The following is a 17,852-nucleotide window of genomic DNA, read 5'->3' as shown; positions in this document are numbered from 1 at the left end:
CAATTTTCTCCTCGGTCCACTGGTTCTCTATGGGGAGGAAGGGCGGGTCCTTAAATTCATGATCATCGGGTAAGTATATTCAAAAATTTATTTTACTAATGAAAATAACATTTTTCAATATTAATCTTACCCGATGATCATGTAGCTGATTCACACCCAGGGTGGTGGGTGGAGACCAGCATACATGTTAACAAAGAAGCTAAGTATCCCGTATTTCATTTTATTAGTTATTCAAAAATAACATAAAATAAATAAGTACCTGGTAAGGAAGACGACTTGAACCATTACTCTGCCTTTAATAAGTACGTCTTCCTTACTGAGCGTAGCGGTCCTCTTAGGATGCTGAACGACTCTTAGGTGCTGAAGTATAAAGGGCTGCAACCCATACTAAAGGACCTCATCACAACCTCTAACCTCGGCGCTTCTCAAGAAAGAATTGACCACCCGCCAAATCAACAAGGATGCGGAAGGCTTCTTAGCCGACCGTACAACCCATAAAAAGTATTCAAGAGAAAGGTTAAAAAGGTTATGGGATTATGGGAATGTAGTGGCTGAGCCCTCACCTACTACTGCACTCGCAGCTACGAATGGTCCCAGGGTGTAGCAGTTCTCGTAAAGAGACTGGACATCTTTGAGATAGAATGATGCGAACACCGACTTGCTTCTCCAATAGGTTGCATCCATAACACTCTGCAGAGAACGGTTCTGTTTGAAGGCCACTGAAGTAGCCACAGCTCTCACTTCATGTGTCCTTACCTTCAGCAAAGCAAGGTCTTCTTCCTTCAGATGAGAATGTGCTTCCCTAATCAGAAGCCTGATGTAGTAAGAAACTGAGTTCTTAGACATTGGAAGAGAAGGCTTCTTGATAGCACACCATAAGGCTTCTGATTGTCCTCGTAAAGGTTTTGACCTTTTTAGATAGTACCTAAGAGCTCTAACTGGGCAAAGTACTCTCTCCAGTTCGTTCCCCACCAAGTTGGACAGGCTTGGGATCTCGAACGACTTAGGCCAAGGACGTGAAGGAAGCTCGTTTTTAGCAAAAAACCGAGCTGCAAGGAACATGTAGCCGTTTCAGATGTGAAAACTATGTTCCTGCTGAAGGCGTGGATCTCACTTACTCTTTTAGCTGTTGCCAAGCACACGAGGAAAAGAGTTTTTAATGTGAGGTCCTTAAAAGAGGCTGATTGGAGAGGTTCAAATCTTGATGACATAAGGAACCTTAGGACCACGTCTAGATTCCAGCCTGGAGTGGACAACCGACGTTCCTTTGAGGTCTCAAAAGACCTAAGGAGGTCCTGTAGATCTTTGTTGGTGGAAAGATCCAAGCCTCTGTGGCGGAAAACCGCTGCCAACATACTTCTGTAACCCTTGATCGTAGGAGCTGAAAGGGATCTTACGTTCCTTAGATGTAACAGGCAGTCAGCAATCTGGGTTACAGTGGTACTGGTTGAGGAAACTGCATTGGCCTTGCACCAGCTTCGGAAGACTTCCCATTTAGACTGATAGACTCTGAGAGTGGATGTCCTCCTTGCTCTGGCAATCGCTCTGGCTGCCTCCTTCGAAAAGCCTCTAGCTCTTGAGAGTCTTTCGATAGTCTGAAGGCAGTCAGACGAAGAGCGTGGAGGTTTGGGTGTACCTTCTTTACGTGAGGTTGACGTAGAAGGTCCACTCTTAGAGGAAGAGTCCTGGGAATGTCGACCAGCCATTGCAGTACCTCTGTGAACCATTCTCTCGCGGGCCAGAGGGGAGCAACCAACGTCAGCCGTGTCCCTTTGTGAGAGGCGAACTTCTGAAGTACCCTGTTGACAATCTTGAACGGCGGGAATGCATACAGGTCGAGATGGGACCAATCCAGCAGAAAAGCATCCACGTGAACTGCTGCTGGGTCTGGAATCGGAGAACAATACAACGGGAGCCTCTAGGTCATCGAGGTAGCGAACAGATCTATGGTTGGCTGACCCCACAGGGCCCAAAGTCTGCTGCAAACATTCTTGTGAAGGGTCCACTCTGTGGGGATGACCTGACCCTTCCGGCTGAGGCGATCTGCCATGACATTCATATCGCCCTGAATGAACCTCGTTACCAGCGTGAGCTTTCGATCTTTTGACCAGATGAGGAGGTCCCTTGCGATCTCGAACAACTTCCTCGAATAAGTCCCTCCCTGCTTGGAGATGTAAGCCAAGGCTGTGGTGTTGTCGGAGTTCACCTCCACCACCTTGTTTAGCTGGAGGGACTTGAAGTTTATCAAGGCCAGATGAACCGCCAACAACTCCTTGCAATTGATGTGAAGTGTCCTTTGCTCCTGATTCCATGTTCCCGAGCATTCCTGTCCGTCCAATGTCGCACCCCAGCCCGTGTCTGATGCGTCCGAGAAGAGACGGCGGTCGGGGTTCTGAACAGCCAAAGGTAGACCTTCCTTGAGAAGAAAGCTGTTCTTCCACCACGTTAGAGTAGACCTCATCTCTTCGGAAACAGGAACTGAGACCGTCTCTAGCGTCATGTCCTTTATCCAGTGAGAAGCTAGATGATACTGAAGGGGGCGGAGGTGGAGTCTCCCTAACTCGATGAACAGGGCCAGCAATGAAAGTGTCCCTGTTAGACTCATCCACTGTCTGACTGAACATCGGTTCCTTCTCAGCATGCTCTGGATGCATTCTAGGGCTTGGTTGATCCTTGGGGCCGACGGAAAAGCCCGAAAAGCTCGACTCTGAATCTCCATACCCAGGTAGACAATGGTCTGGGATGGGACGAGCTGGGACTTCTCTAAATTGACCAGGAGGCCCAGTTCCTTGGTCAGATCCATAGTCCATCTGAGATTCTCCAGACAGCGACGACTTGTGGGAGCTCTTAAAAGCCAGTCGTCTGACGGAGCCGGACACAAGATCATGGTACTGCTGCACAGTCTGTGAACTGTCAACCATGGGGAAGCGAGGAAGTACAGCGACAACCCGAAACTGTCTAGACTGTCTGGGTAGTACAGACAACTCCTTATCGGGTTGCTGAGGTTGCCGCACTGCGTCACAACAAGTCACCTCTGCTGGTTGTTGAACGTCTTCCCAGTGACACACTGACTCCGTAAAAAAATCCTCTATCAAGGACTAAGCTTGGACTGCATGTCTTGCAACAAAGCTCAAGGTCTATGGGAGCAGGTGTGGCAACAGACGGGGTTAGCGACTGAAGCGGAACCATTTACCCTCCCTGGAAGCATGTTATGCTTAAATAAAAGTCCATAGGAGGCTAAGCAGCTTAAGGCTCCTCTCCAAATGACAGAGTCCTCAAGGGAATATCAGAAGGAGGGAGAACAGCACTTTCTCATCTACAGGAACCATATCCGAGAAAAGGTAAGTTCTCTCAGTGAGGGTTTCACTGGTGCAAAAGCAGCAGACCAGAAGGCAACGTTATGAAACTGCTTGACAGTCTGTGAACTGTCAAAAACTGAACTGTCAACCACAACAGGAGCGTGAGGACATACAGCACTGGTGTATAAGTAGCAGACCAGAAGGCAACGTCATGTAACTGCATGACAGTTTGTGAGTTGGCAACCACCAAAGTTGTGTGGGGAAGCCTCAACTCCTGCCTGACTAGTTTGCTGCTGGCGAGTGGCGGTAACCACAGTGTGTTGCGGAGGCTGACACACCGTGTCAAAACACGGCAGCTTGTGGTAGCTCCCGCACGGCAACGGAGTGCTCTGTGTGTGGGAGTCATCATACATCTGGCAGGGTTGACTGTGCATGGGTGGAGGAGCTCTCACAACAAGAGTGTGAGAGCAGGAAGCCATGCCGGGCGCACAACCGTGGGAGGTGTAGGCCCACGGGTGCATCGTCAACCTTCTCCGCAGTCGGAGTGTGGGAGCTGGCAACAACAAAAGCAGAGTGCTGGTGCGTGGGAGGGGCTGCGGTGGGTTGAGGAGCATGCGGTATGGTATGCAGAGCATGCTGTAAGGTATGCAGAGCATGCTGTAAGGTATGCAGAGCATGCTGTAAGGTATGCAGAGCATGCTGTAAGGAATGCAGAGCATGCTGTAAGGTATGCAGAGCATGCTGTAAGGTATGCAGAGCATGCTGTAAGGTATGCAGAGCATGCTGTAAGGTATGCAGAGCATGCTGCATGGGCTGCGGAGAAAGCCGCATAGTGCTGGAACCCGGCAGCTCTACAGAACCTTCCCACTGCTGATGCGGTAGCTCACGCATGTTAGCAGATGGTGCAGCAAGAACATGCGTCTGGCAGGGTGGACTGCGCATCGGTGGTGGAGCTCTCACAGGTGGAGGGTGGGAGCAGGCAGCCGCAGTATCTGCTGAGCGCACAACCTCGGCGGGTTGTAGGTTAACAGGCTGCATTGTCAACCTTCCAGCATGATACTCCTGCATGAAGGAGCAAGCTGAGACTGTATAGTCTGCAGCATGGACCACTAGGGTCTATGAAAGACAACAACAAACGGAGCTACTGTCCGTTGTGACTGAGGGTCTAAAACAGCTGGTGCGGCAACAGACGGAGTTACTGCCTGTTGCGGTACCACCTAGCCTCTCTTAGGAGGTGTGCAGTTGTCGTACTGCAGCGAGTCCGAACTGACCCAGTGGCTACACCTAGGCCGTTGGACTTGCGCGGAAGGGACCGACTTGCACTTAAAAGCTGCAAGATTTGGTCCATGGTTTCTGCGAGAAACCTCTTCCGCAGACGAGGAATAAATGGGCTCTCTCGTCTTTGTGTGGGTGGGGTGATCACGTCGGCAACGTGTGTAGATACACCCGAAACCACAGAGGGAAACGTCTGTTCGTCGATCAAGGCCTGAGGAACCCATAAGTCCTTCGACATTACTTCTCCCCTGGGCTTGGGAGCTTGTAAGAGGTATCGGACTAGGTGAACAACTGGCACGAACAGACGAACCCTCGAACGCAACACTGTAACACTTTGCGCATATCACTTTATCACTTTTGATTTTCTGTTTGCATTTATTTCACTGAACTCGAAACTTTAAGTGGTTTGTACCTGAAACACGCAATCCTATCCTTCATTAAAAGGTAGTAATTGCGAAAATAGTATTACAATGTAACAGAAAAACATAATGAAAGATAAAGAATTCAGTGGCTGGAAAAGAGACTAAACACTAGATCAAATAAACTACGTTTAAAATCTCTCACCGCATAAAGCCTGGGAACAAGAATAAAACTCTAGAAACGTTTTACCTTCTTCCCCTATATCGACTAGGGAGAAGAGCAAAAAACGAGAACAACGTTACCCGCTTGAACGAAACGTTTATCCTCCTCTCTCTCCCTCCGTCTCTATCTCTCTCTCTCTCTCTCTTGACTTAGAACCTGAGAGATGAGCCCAATATATATATCGTTAAAACATATTATTTGTTAAAGGAAAAAACTGAAAGGTTTCCCAAATAAAAAGTTCCTTTATAGAATTAAAACCATTTAAGCTAAGAAAGAATGAACGAAACGCTAGAATCGGTTTACTCTTACTGCAACGTGAAACCGTGAAATACTCTCTCTCTATCGTAACGATAGAGCGCAAGTTGAACGTTCTGAACGTCAACAACTGCGGAGACTAAACAAAACGTTAGTTCAACTTTGAAAACAGTACGAGACTTATCAAAGAAATTCTTTCAAAAACATTAAAATTAAAATAGCATAAATTCTTAACAGGAAAAACGATATGACGAGCTCAATGTTAATTAACTTCGGTTCCAAGTAAGGACCGCCTACTATTAGGAAAGGTCGCATATAAACAAACATAAAAAAAAAAATTTTTATAAGTTTATAATAAAAGGAAAGTTAATCGAAGAGGCCTATAAATGGCGGAGAGATATAAAATAAAAAATGAAAGAGAGTCTATACTCTCTTCGACACCAACACTTCCGTCTAAGGGAAGGGTCGGCCATTTAAAAGTGAAAGAGAGTCCATACTCTCTTCGTCACCATAATTAAATCAAATTAATTCCAAAAGCTTGCTAAGCTAATGATAAAGCTTCCTGAATAGCGAAGGCTAAACTCTAGAGCAAATACATCACCAAATCGTGAACAATAACTCCAGAATCAACAGCGTATCCAAGTAGGTCTAGCCGGAGGCACGACAGAGGAAAAATTGAGTTCTTGTTGACAAGAAGTACTTGAGTACCTGCTCACAGATGGCGCTGTTGTGTACACCCCCACCTGTATAGCGATCGCTGGCGTATCCCGACCGTAGATTTCTGTCGGGCAACAGAGTTGACAGCTACATGATCATCGGGTAAGATTAATATTGAAAATTACCAAATAAGGACATATCCAAGTAACGTTGAAGCAAAAATTTACGCAGAAAACCAATCATAAAATTTACATCCAGAGAAAGCCAGAGGAATATCATTCAGAATTACGATGAAGCAAACTGGACTCGTTGCTATTACTTTTTACCTGGAGACCTGTTTTCACACATTCCTTCGTATATGGCATGTGGGTGGAACTATAGCGATAAATTTTATTATTTCTTAATAAAGAGGTAAAGTTGGCAGTTGCAGTTAACAGCCTTTTCTAGTCAAAGGTAAGATTCAAGTAACTAATATTTATTATTCCTAACTGGGACCCATAACACAAAGGTCTCTAGACAAAGGTAAGATTCAAGTAACTAATAATTTATTATTCCTAACTGGGACCCATAAAACAAAGGTCTCTAGTCAAAGGTAAGAATCAAGTAACTAATATTTATTATTCCTAACTGGGACCCATAAAACAAAGGTCAAGATGATGGCTGGAACATTACAAATTGTTGGGATTAACCCACATTCAGTCACATGAGTGAGAAAATAACATACACCATCCTTAAAAAGCATAAGAATTATTTGCATGACTTGCATTATATGTAATCCCTTCTTATTTCGCTTTTACGTTATCATAAAAACTTGAAATCTCACTATAACAAAATTTCTTATGAATATTTATATCTGAAGATCCCTTTGACTTCATGCCAGGCCACGCTTCTTACCTGTTTCTATGTAAACAGCACGAAGATCTTTATCACACAGAAGAGCATAAACCCTTCCCAATGTCTGGAACTTTTGAGTGGCTTCCTCCTTTTCTTCATCACTGACACGATCAGGGTGTATTTTCAAGGACAATTTGTGGTAACCCTTCTTCACTGAAAAAGAAAAAAGAAAAAAAAAATACAGGAGCTGACAAAAATTAAAGCAGCATACAGTTAAATTATAAAAATAAAAAACTTAATTCAATCATTTCTTTGGTGATGGGTTAGTTTTCTGTGGAAAAGACACCATCACAAAGGAACCTACATCCTAGAGAATATGAAGTCCGAAATGTATGGTCAATTTAAAGAAAAGAATTGTATACATTGAGTCCTTCCTCTCCTACATAAGGAGTATGGGGGAGATACTGTAAAATACTTCTATATTGCATGAATAGAAAAGTTGGTTGGTAAGGAGGCTTATTTGCATCAACATTTGATTCAGAAATACTTTCTTTTTTTTTTACAGCAGGCTAACTTCTACAAGCGAAAAACAATGGACTATCAAAATAAAATATATCTAAGACATGAAATTAATATTTTGTAGAATGATACAGTAGTTGAAAAGATAAGGAAACAAGAAAAAAAATCTTGTTGAGATACTACTACTGGAGTTATTGGGTCCTTTGACTGGCCAGACAGTACTACATTGGAACCCTCTCTCTGGTTCCAGCTCATTTTTTCCTTTGCATATATACACCAAAAAGTCTGGTCTATTCTTTCCACATACTCCTCTGTCCAGATACACCTGACAACATTAAGATCACCAAACAATTCTTCTTCACCCAAGGGGTTAACTACTACACTGTAATTGTTCAGTGGCTACTTTCCTCTTGGTAAGGGTAGAAGAGAGACTAGCTGTGGTAAGCAACTCTTCTAGTTGAATGACACTCCAAAATCAAATCATTGTTCTCTAGTCTTGAGTAATGCCATAGCCTCTGTACCATGGTCTTCAACTGTCATGGGTTAGAGTTCTCTTGCTTGAGGATACACTTGTGCACACTATTCTATCTTATTTCTCTTCCTATCGTTTTTTTAAGTTTTTATAAGTTATATATATAAGATTTATTTTAATGCTGTTACTGTTCTTAAAATGTTTTACTTCAATTATTCATTACGTCTGTAGCTTGTTCATTTCCTTGTTTCCTTTCCTCACGAGGATATTTTCCCTTTCCAGCCCATGGGCTTATAGCATTCTGATTTTCCAACTAGGGTTGTAGCCTAGCTAGTAGTAATAGAAATAATAATAACCGTCATAATGTCTACAGCTATCGGGGTTACAAATGTGATCAGTTACTGATATTGAGGAAATTTCCTAAGATCTGTGAAATGTAAGTGAATGATGGAAGAATTAAGACATTAATAACAAAATAATGTTAAGTTTTATTTGGATTAAGCTTTCAGGTAATTATTTATAGTATGTGTATAGATATCTAATATTATGCCGTATATTATTTACATTACGTACAGTTATAAATATTACATTTGCTTTATTATTATTTCGTAGAAGAATGATATTTATTTCCATTTATCTTTTCCCATTACATATACTGTAAGACCACTTTTTCATTATGCATCGTGGCAACAATGTAATTATATGAGTCAACACTGCTTTTCTTTCCGCCATGTGCATATAGTAGTCAGTCATTGTTCAGTGGTCACTGTATCGACAAGCATGGGCCTGCTCCCCACTGCTTGTCACATTTATGTCCGTTTATCTTCATTATACAAGATTTTAAAGAACCTACTATTTTAAATTGTCACCTTCCATTACATTTATCACATGGATGTATGTGGCAGTATCACACACAGTATGGATATAATTTGTTGTTATTTTAGGTATTTTGTGATTGAATTCAACTAAACAGCCGCTCTCAACTTGCATGGGTGGCGTCTTGGGTGGCATCTTAGGTGGGTGAGAGAGAGGGAGAGCAGGGGGTATATTATAGCAACACACCCACGTCTCAATTTAGAGAATACAATACTTCCTGTGTGATTCGATCACGTATGCCAACACAGAAATACAAAAATACCCCTTACATAATAATAAATAAAGCCTAGAATTCCATGTATCTCAACTGGTGGTAGGGTGAGCTGTGAGGATAGCTAAATCTCTAAACTGCAGGGTGGCTAAAGAGTGTGGTGTGATTACGTATGGTAACAAAAACACCCTAAATTAGCTCTTACATTGTCAAAATAAAGGCTACAATCCCCGTCTTCACTGGTCACCTGAAGAAAGGAGAGCCTAAAATCAAGGAGAGAAGCTATTTATAGTAAAATATCCTTAGGCGTGTTATACAACCATGTGCTCTACTTATTGATACGACAAACGAATGATTTTCACTTCTATGTGGTTTACAGTTGTAAATGACATATCTGGTATGTCATACACCATTGTACAAGTTTTGTTTTGACATACCCTGTACATTGTACGTCATTGTAGTGAAGGGGTTTAGGCTGAGCTATAGCCTTTCGCTGCCAAAACCGAGGGGAATTCCTCCAAGCGAAAATAAACGAGAAAATTAGCTACCTGTTGCAGAGTGACTCTGACTGGAGTACTCCTCCTTCTGCAACACCAACCGCAAATGATGGTACTTTGCCTGCTAGACAACAGCAGAGGACCTACAGAGTAGAAATGAAGTAGGTCACTGATCCGGACCAATAGTTCAACCAGGTGGTTGAACGTAGGGTTGCCATTGCTGCGGCTTACATGGAAGTGGATCTCAATATTGAAAACTGTTCCTCCAGCACCTATTCTTTCCAGTGTAGTCCCTGGTATCGCTGTTATTACCACAGCGACTATTAGTAAGAGTGAAGGCCCGGAAGTCTCAGGATCGTAAAACTCCCTCTGACGTGCGACTGGTGGAGGTTTGACCATACTCTCGCAACTCGAGCATGGTGAGTTCCTCGGTCTAGCTATCTGAGTTTTTACTCTCCAGGGGATCTCAGGCGACCTTTGACCAAGGTACCTGGGTAAGTTTTGACACTTGAGGGACACCGAAGCAACAGGCAATCAATGTCATGCATCCCAAGACCGAATTTCTTGTTCCCTTCACAAGGTCATTAAACTGTATTGGCTCTCGGATGAGAGCCAATACCTTGACGAATGTCTATTCTATTTCCATATTTTTGGCTTCCACGCACCGGTCCGACATCGGGTACAGCTGGGTCCAAGGTTTCCCTGGACTTTCTGAGGGCTAGAGAAGTCACACTTTGTTCCAAACAAACTTCTGAGGGACTAGCACATTTCCGTTCAAGTCCTAAGAGGGGACCTGGACGATAACCCACCAATGCTGAGGCGATGAAACTCATTTCCTTTTTTCTGTAGGTATCTTTCACAGTTGTGTAAGCCTTGGGTGACAGGCAAAGATCCTTTACATATAAAAGGCTGCATAGAATAACCCCGGGGAAGAGCTACAACTGACATAATCCATAATTCTCTCTCTGCCTCTTGGGAGCAGAATCCTCAAAAAGAATTGCAGGGCCCTCGGACTTGGATTCTTTACTTCTCTGTTGGGATGCAACTACAGTACTTGCTGGGACATTGGCGACATCTGTTTCCCTTCTCAGGATCTATGCTGAAGGGAAAAGGTAAGGGAACATACCTTCCAACTCTTAGCCTTACAATCAATCGAAGAATCCATTGAAGAATGGTCCGTTGGCGATATCTGTCGATGAGCAGAGTAATGAGTTTTCTCTAATGAACGATCCTCCGTGATACAACCGTGTGAAAGTTTTCCTTCTGTATTAAGACTTATCTAGCTATTTAGAACATGAAGTCTGTGGATAACCAATTCGTGAAGATATAGTAATTGGGGATTCCCTGTATGGGGTACTAGTACATGGGATCTATGATGTGACAATCTAGTCCATGGAGACTTAGCAAGTACAGTTCTAGCAAGTGGGGTATATTCTATGAAAGACCTATAGAGAGCCTTATGCATGCAAATATGATACACATCAAGCCTTTAAACATGGAGAATCTGACCGAAGGTACTCTGCACTTGAAGTTCTCACCTGAAGAAGCCAATCATGTGCATCCATTGCACGAGGGGGAAACAATGTGTGACTTCCTTGAATCTTTAGCCGAATCACTACGATGCAGCATATACACAGGCTATTATGATCGTAAGGGAAATCATGAGCGCATGGGTGATCGTGTGCACATGGACGATTGTGTGTGTGTGTGGATCCAACTTCTGGATATGACACAAGAAAATAATTCTGCTTGTGATGAGCTCTCAGCTGGGGAGCATATGTGTAATGACAATCATACACATGCAAAGCTGACTGGCGAAGAATAAGTACTTTGAAGATCCTATGTGTATACATACTAACATACACTAAGTGAGCATAAAGACAATTGTGAGGTCAGTACCGATTGTGCATGCGGGGAGGTCTCAGGTTCCAAACATCTCAGAGATCTACGATGATCATCTCTCAAGGATGATTCTTTCATCCTCTGTTGCAGAGAGTTGCTGTCCAAAGAAAGGGAGAGGTTTACAAGTGGTTTCTGTAGGAGAGTCGTCGTCATCTCATGGAAACTCCTCAACCTTATTATGCTTACGTGAAAAGGGACTGAAGGAAGTCTAGAAAGTGTTAGGCCGCTTGCTCTTCTTCAACTTCAGGGAGAATATTGCAGTTGAAGTCGATGATTTTACCGTTAGCGGAAGCAACACTCGGAAGAAGAGGATCGATGACCAACTACATCTTCCTAAGACTGGGATGAGACGCAGCCTAATGACGGACATAAGATACAAAAGGTCTGGCTTCTATAGGAGTTATTGTCAGTGCCAGCAATGGCAGGATCAATGCAAGAGGATAGGCAGGGGTCTTCTTCATTTGGGGATGGCAAAAATTCTGGCTCTACCGAGGTTTGACCCGAGGGAAGCACAGGGTCACTTTTCTTCTTCTGTCTCTCCCCACTGAGGAAACAGAAGAAAGTGCAAAAGTCTGAACATCAGAGGGTAAAAAGAAAAAGCCGGTTTCATTTTTTTAACTCTAAGGAAGGCCCTGAAGCTGAAGAATCCCCCTTGGACTTCTTTCTCCTTCTTCTGTACCACGAACATTGCATAAGCACCCAGGCCCTACATTCGTCACAGGGGGATTATTACAAACAGTCATGACCCTTGTAAAGAGGGTATAAAGAACGGGGATCCTCATCATGACAAGACAAACCTGTCTCAATTGCAACCAGGTTTACCAGGGCAGGACTACATGCCTACATGTGCACCTCCATCACAATCACACAGATGCAGTCCAAAATAAGAAAAAAATATTTTTAGCCAAACTTTAAGAAAGGAAAGCATGTGTGCATTTTTATGCAGCTGAAATTAAAGTGGTTATTCAATGTTTAAGTGGGGGTTGCTCCCCTGCCACCTACCAGTGACTACCAACACCTATAGTCCATTTCTTTTAGCGATGCATATTTGCACTGACTCGCAGCAGTGCCCTTTTAGCTAGGAAAAGTTTCCTGATCGCTGATTGGTTGGACAAGATAATTCTAACCAATCGGCGATCAGGAAACTTTTCCGAGCTAAAAGGAGACCGCTGCGAGTCGGTGCAAATATGCCTCGCTAATAGAAATGGACTATAGTTCTAACAGCAGAGTTCCAGCCACACTGAAATCATACTCCCTATTAAAGGACGAAGGTTTGTATACATGTGGGAACAAAAACATTTTTCAAATTTTAAGGACGGGATATACCAAATACAATGTGTACATTTAATAAAAAGTTTTAAAAGTGAAGCCATTGGTGAGTAAACACTAGGTTAGAGCCTATCTTGAGGTAAGGAAAGGACAGGGAAGTCTAAGGAAGACTAGTAAGAGGGTAGGTCTTGGTAGGTAAGGATACTAATCCTAAGTTAGGTTAGGTGGGAAACCTTAGATTAGCTCTCAACCTCGAGTTTAATTCCCTTTTAAATTACTGTTTTTCAATCTTAACTTCTAGAATTTTAAAGTACAATTTGAAAATACAGAATTCCACCTATTATATTATCAGAATCCTTCAAATTATCTAAATAAACTCTAGGAACACTTAATTTTCTTTAATATGGATGAGGTATTAAACTATAATTCTACCCGCTAGGCTATACAATTAAGGTATATCATTATAGGCCATGTCTTGAAACATATGGTTGGTTACAGGATGACTTGCCACCATTCCAAAGTTATTCCCTCAAAATGCCATAAAGTTGGTAAGGGGAGATTTGGGATTTTCTAAAGCAAGATTTACCATATGAACCATGAAATTCACAATTTTTTTGTTAATTGAGAATAAATGTATTTTTAGACTTTCTTCCCTGATAATCATCTATGTATAACATCATTAGGTGAAAAAACCTAAAGTTTATACATCTTGGAAGTGGACATTCACCTACATCAATATCAGTGAAGAAAATGTGATGGTCATGCTAAGATACAAAGACTAAATGTAGCACCGACTGCAAAAATTTCAATTTCTCGCCTTCCTCATCATCCAATGGAGAACAGATCTAGCTAGAATTCTTCAAAGCATGAGATACAGGGTACCACAGATCTTTCAAATTTAGCCGATATTTCCTGGATTAGAATGTAAATGAGCGGACTTTTAAGAGTATGAAATTAAGGTGGTTTCAATTCAGTTTTCTATGCCACAATCAACCGAGAATGCCGTGTTATAAGGAAATCAGAAGGATATAACCTAGCCTAAGGTACCCACTTAACCTAACCTGGGATGCTCTGTCGCTACATGCTGGTGGGGCTTAATGAATCAAGAACTTATTGAAAAAAAACATGATATTCTTCCACCTAGGCAATGGAAGCAAGAAAAAGATTCGTTACCTCTGACCTAGGCGCTTTAAATTGTGAGCATCTGGACCGACAGTGTTCAGAGCCATCATGGTGAGTGGCTTGAAGAGGAGTTCCACTGATCTTAGAAATTTCTACGTCATCTTCAACAACGAAAAAAAAATCAATAGATTAACAATTCTTGCATGTTTCAAGATATGCAACCAACTTTGGGAGCCTTTGTATAACGATGGACAGCATTCGTGTGTGCATACACCACCACCTAACCTAACCTACAAGCCGTGTCTTTATTTGACTAACGAGGGGCTAACGCAATTGGGTTGAAAATGAGGGAGTTATGAGGTATGGCCATCATCCTACATACAACCCTAAATTGGATTTCATAAAATTTGACAATGTAATAGAATGAAATAGGGGCCTTTCCCATATATGGTACATACTACCACTACATGTACCAACTCACTGACATTAAGATTTCCTACGGGCTTTTAGTGTACCATATGCAAAAGACGGTAAATTGGCAAGGACAGGGACTCATTTCGTAACACAGGGGGATGTCTTGACCTTTATGTAATATTGTATATTACAAATTGAGTAAAATAAGGTTCCGACGTAACCCCATCACGGCGCACAGGTATTGGACCTTGGAAATAAAAAGTATTGTGTGGACCCCTGGACTCCTTCAAACCAAAATATTCACTTATAATTAGGTTTCTTTATTTAGTCTCACTTATTTGAAGGTCCTATTAACTTAAGCTCTAATCCAATGCCATATTTTGCATGATATGCAATTGAAATTTACTACGGTCATACGGCCAAATGGCAAGTTTCGGAAAGTATCTTCACACACTACTTACACTGACTCTCGTTAGCATTTTTGTCGACTCCTAACACTTCAAATAAATCACTTGAGCCGAAGAGCTTCTTGCATGCTTCCAAAAGCGGTGCCATTTTTCCGTTTGGAAATGCGACGTAAAGCAAATATGGGGAGTGATGTAGCAGACCCTCGTCCTGGGACACCCTAAGTGAATAACGCGCGAAAATCTCAGAATTCAGTTTTGAATTAGTAGTAGGGTTGATGCTATGTAACGGCTCTCTTTAGCCTTGTGGTATAGCAATAATAACTATAAAAACTATAACTTTTAGTTTATTCTTTACTTACTTTGTGATTTAATTTGACCTATTTTATCTTTTATATGTACTTTTAGTTAGCGAAATAACTGATAACGATACAGAGCAAAATATTAACTGGAAAGGAATTATTTTTTCATACACCAAGGCCCGCCTGAACAGACCTTTAGTGTTTGATGGAGGGCGAGAAATAAACCTCTAAAAGTAAAAGTAAGTAAGTAAGTAATCATTTTTTTCGCACTACTTTACTTTTACATTTAGGGGTTTATTTCTCGCACTCCATCAGACACTAAAAGTCGGTTCAGGCGAGCTTTGATGTTTGAAAATAATTTCTTTCCAGTTTATATTTTGCTCTGTATCTTTTTAGTTATTCGCTAGCATTTGTATCCAGGCTTAATAGCTTTCAGATCACTATTATAACACTTTCCAAAGAGATAGGTCTTCGGGTTTTTCTTGAAAGGTGACACTTTTGCTATTCTTGACATCAAGTGGAAGGTCGTTGAAGAGTCTCGGAGCAACATAACAAAAAGTTCTTCCTCCTATTGCATGATTCACACTAATTTCGAATAGTCTATATGGGTCATCAGCATGTCTAACTCTTACAGCAGAGCTAGTAGCAGTAGCTTGAGGGTAGGGGACCAAGCAATCACGAAGATATTTAGGCTTATTACTTGTAAATGCTTTGTGAGTCAACAAACAAATCTTAAATTCAATTATAGCCTTAACAGGTAACCAATGTAGATCGATCAGTGCAGGACTACTTATTTCCTTGAGGCCTTAGAGCTTATAACATTCTGCTTTTCCAATCCTGGCTATGGCTTGAAGTTTGATATCAATGAAAATGTATATATGTATAATTTAGTATAACCTACTATTCTATCCCTTTTCCATTTTCTGTATTCGACTCATGTCCATTTGTAGGGAACAAAAGCTTATTTTGTTTGCATAATTCTTTAGCAATTCTCAGGTGTGTGATACTTTTGGCTATAACTATATTTCTATCTTCCTTTTGGTTGTGAAAATGAGCACTAACTTTTTCACAAAGAGTAATGAAATGCAGACTTCTTAATACTAAAACTTTATTATATTTTGTACAAAAAGTTAATTGAGTGCCATAGCCTCTGTACCATGGTCTTCCACTGTCTTGGGGTAGATTTCTCTTGCTTGAGGGTACACTCGGGCACTCTATTATATCTAATTTCTCTTCCTCTTGTTTTATTAAAGTTTTTATAGTTTATAAAGGAAATATTTATTCTAATGTTACTGTTCTTAATATTTTATTTTTCCTTGTTCCCTTTCCTCCCTGGGCTATTTTCCCTGTTGGGGCCCCTGGGCTTATAGTATCTTGCTTTTCCAACTAGGATTGTAGCTTAGCAAATAATAATAATAATAATAATAATAATAATAATAATAATAATAATAATAATAATTGAAACCATAACTTAACCATAAATATCATTATGTTGTTCTTGTTGTTCTTGATGTTTAGGCTTATACCATAATTTTTTGCCTACTCCGTTATTCGTAATATGATCGTCATGAAACTTTGTTAGTACAATCTATGGGTCAGTATCTTTCGAATCTCTAAGTGTTTTATTCTATCTCAATAATTAGTAGTTAATTATAAATAGAAAAATAATTAAATTTCGACAACTGTTAATAAGCGTCGGATCAGCGTGAAATTCGATAAGTAGACTGTAGAAGAGAATACTTGTTGATCACTGAACAGAAAGCTGGTAGACCATTAATTATTATTTATTAAGTAATTAATAAATTTCGAGGTAATAATTTCAAAAGTCTACTCCTCCCTTAATACTCGACCGATCTGTCTGAAATTTGGTTTGCGTATACTCGAAAGATACCCGCATGGACGCTCTGAACATGATTTTTAATTCTTATTAATAATTACTTAAAGTGAAAAAAAAAACATTTTCGAAGTTCACAGAAAAATGCCATGTTTGGTGTCAAATAAAACATAAGACACGGGAAATTACAATGTTACACTTGATTGAATTATTCTTATTTTTATTGAATAGTAATTAACGATTAATTGAAGAAAACAATAGATTTTCAAAGTTGACAGAAATCAGAGAGAGGAGAACACAATGATGAAGTAGACAGAACTATTCTCACCGTCATTGATTAGTAATTAACGGTTAATTGATGAGAAAATTGGATTTTCAAAGTTGATACAGGCGCATAAAAGTCCTTAACAGTTACATCTTCAGCATGTAGTAGTTCATTCGAACTTGATTTGTTTTAATTGGTTGCGATTGTTACAAATTCTTAATTGTCTATGAGAGAAGAACGTTGTTGTTTCAGATCATTTGTTTACTGTTCAGTGTTCACATTCTCAATTATCGCCGTGTAAAGCCGTTTTCTCGATGGTGGAAGGCATTTTATCCTGACTGATGTGTAGTTCTGCAGGGCGAGTGCATGGCTTACTTTACTGGCGCCAGACCTATAACAGAACTGCAAGTTCCAACCACTTAGTACCGCCTCAGTCACCTGTGAAAAGAGATTAAAGGTACTAAGTGGCAGCTCTTTTTGTTAGAAATTTCCTCATCGTGTAGCTTTTTTGGGGGTAAAATATATTTAAATGTTGTGTGTCATTCAAGTCTTTAAAAGCTCCTTCCTGGCAGAGAAACAAACACTATTGCTCGTTACTGGGTCTCTGCGTTTATCCAAAAACACATTTTTTCTCTGTAAGACGATTCTCTTGGCTAAAGTTAATAGGCTACTTTCAACTTCAGGAGTTAAGTTCATGTTAGATAACTTGAAAATAGTCACAACTTTATATTTTTTTTTATTTCATCAGCATGCTTGAAGTACTTTTTAAGTGCCAAAACTATTTTACTGTTGCCACAGCTGATACTTTTGCCCGTCCTTTTAAAAATCATGTCAAAATATTCGAGAGCATAAACCATTTTCTG

General features: G+C 41.0%; 1 protein-coding gene across 1 annotated transcript in view; it reads right to left on the bottom strand.

The window, feature by feature from the left end:
• The window catches only part of LOC137639087 (dnaJ homolog subfamily C member 9-like), a 63,029-nt gene extending 48,199 nt beyond the window's left edge, over positions 1-14,830 (bottom strand). The window contains exons 1-2 of the mRNA XM_068371412.1: positions 14,646-14,830; positions 6,963-7,115 (exon numbers count right to left, since the gene is read on the bottom strand). Of these exons, the coding sequence (XP_068227513.1) occupies positions 6,963-7,115; positions 14,646-14,739 (247 nt within the window). The 5' untranslated portion in view covers positions 14,740-14,830. The remainder of the gene's footprint in view (positions 1-6,962; positions 7,116-14,645) is intronic.
• Between the last annotated feature and the right edge of the window lie 3,022 nt (positions 14,831-17,852).

The sequence above is a fragment of the Palaemon carinicauda genome, chromosome 4 (genome assembly GCF_036898095.1).
Source record: "Palaemon carinicauda isolate YSFRI2023 chromosome 4, ASM3689809v2, whole genome shotgun sequence".
Taxonomy (NCBI): domain Eukaryota; kingdom Metazoa; phylum Arthropoda; class Malacostraca; order Decapoda; family Palaemonidae; genus Palaemon; species Palaemon carinicauda.
Note: the sequence above shows the minus strand (reverse complement) of the source record. Positions and strands in the feature narration are given on the sequence as shown.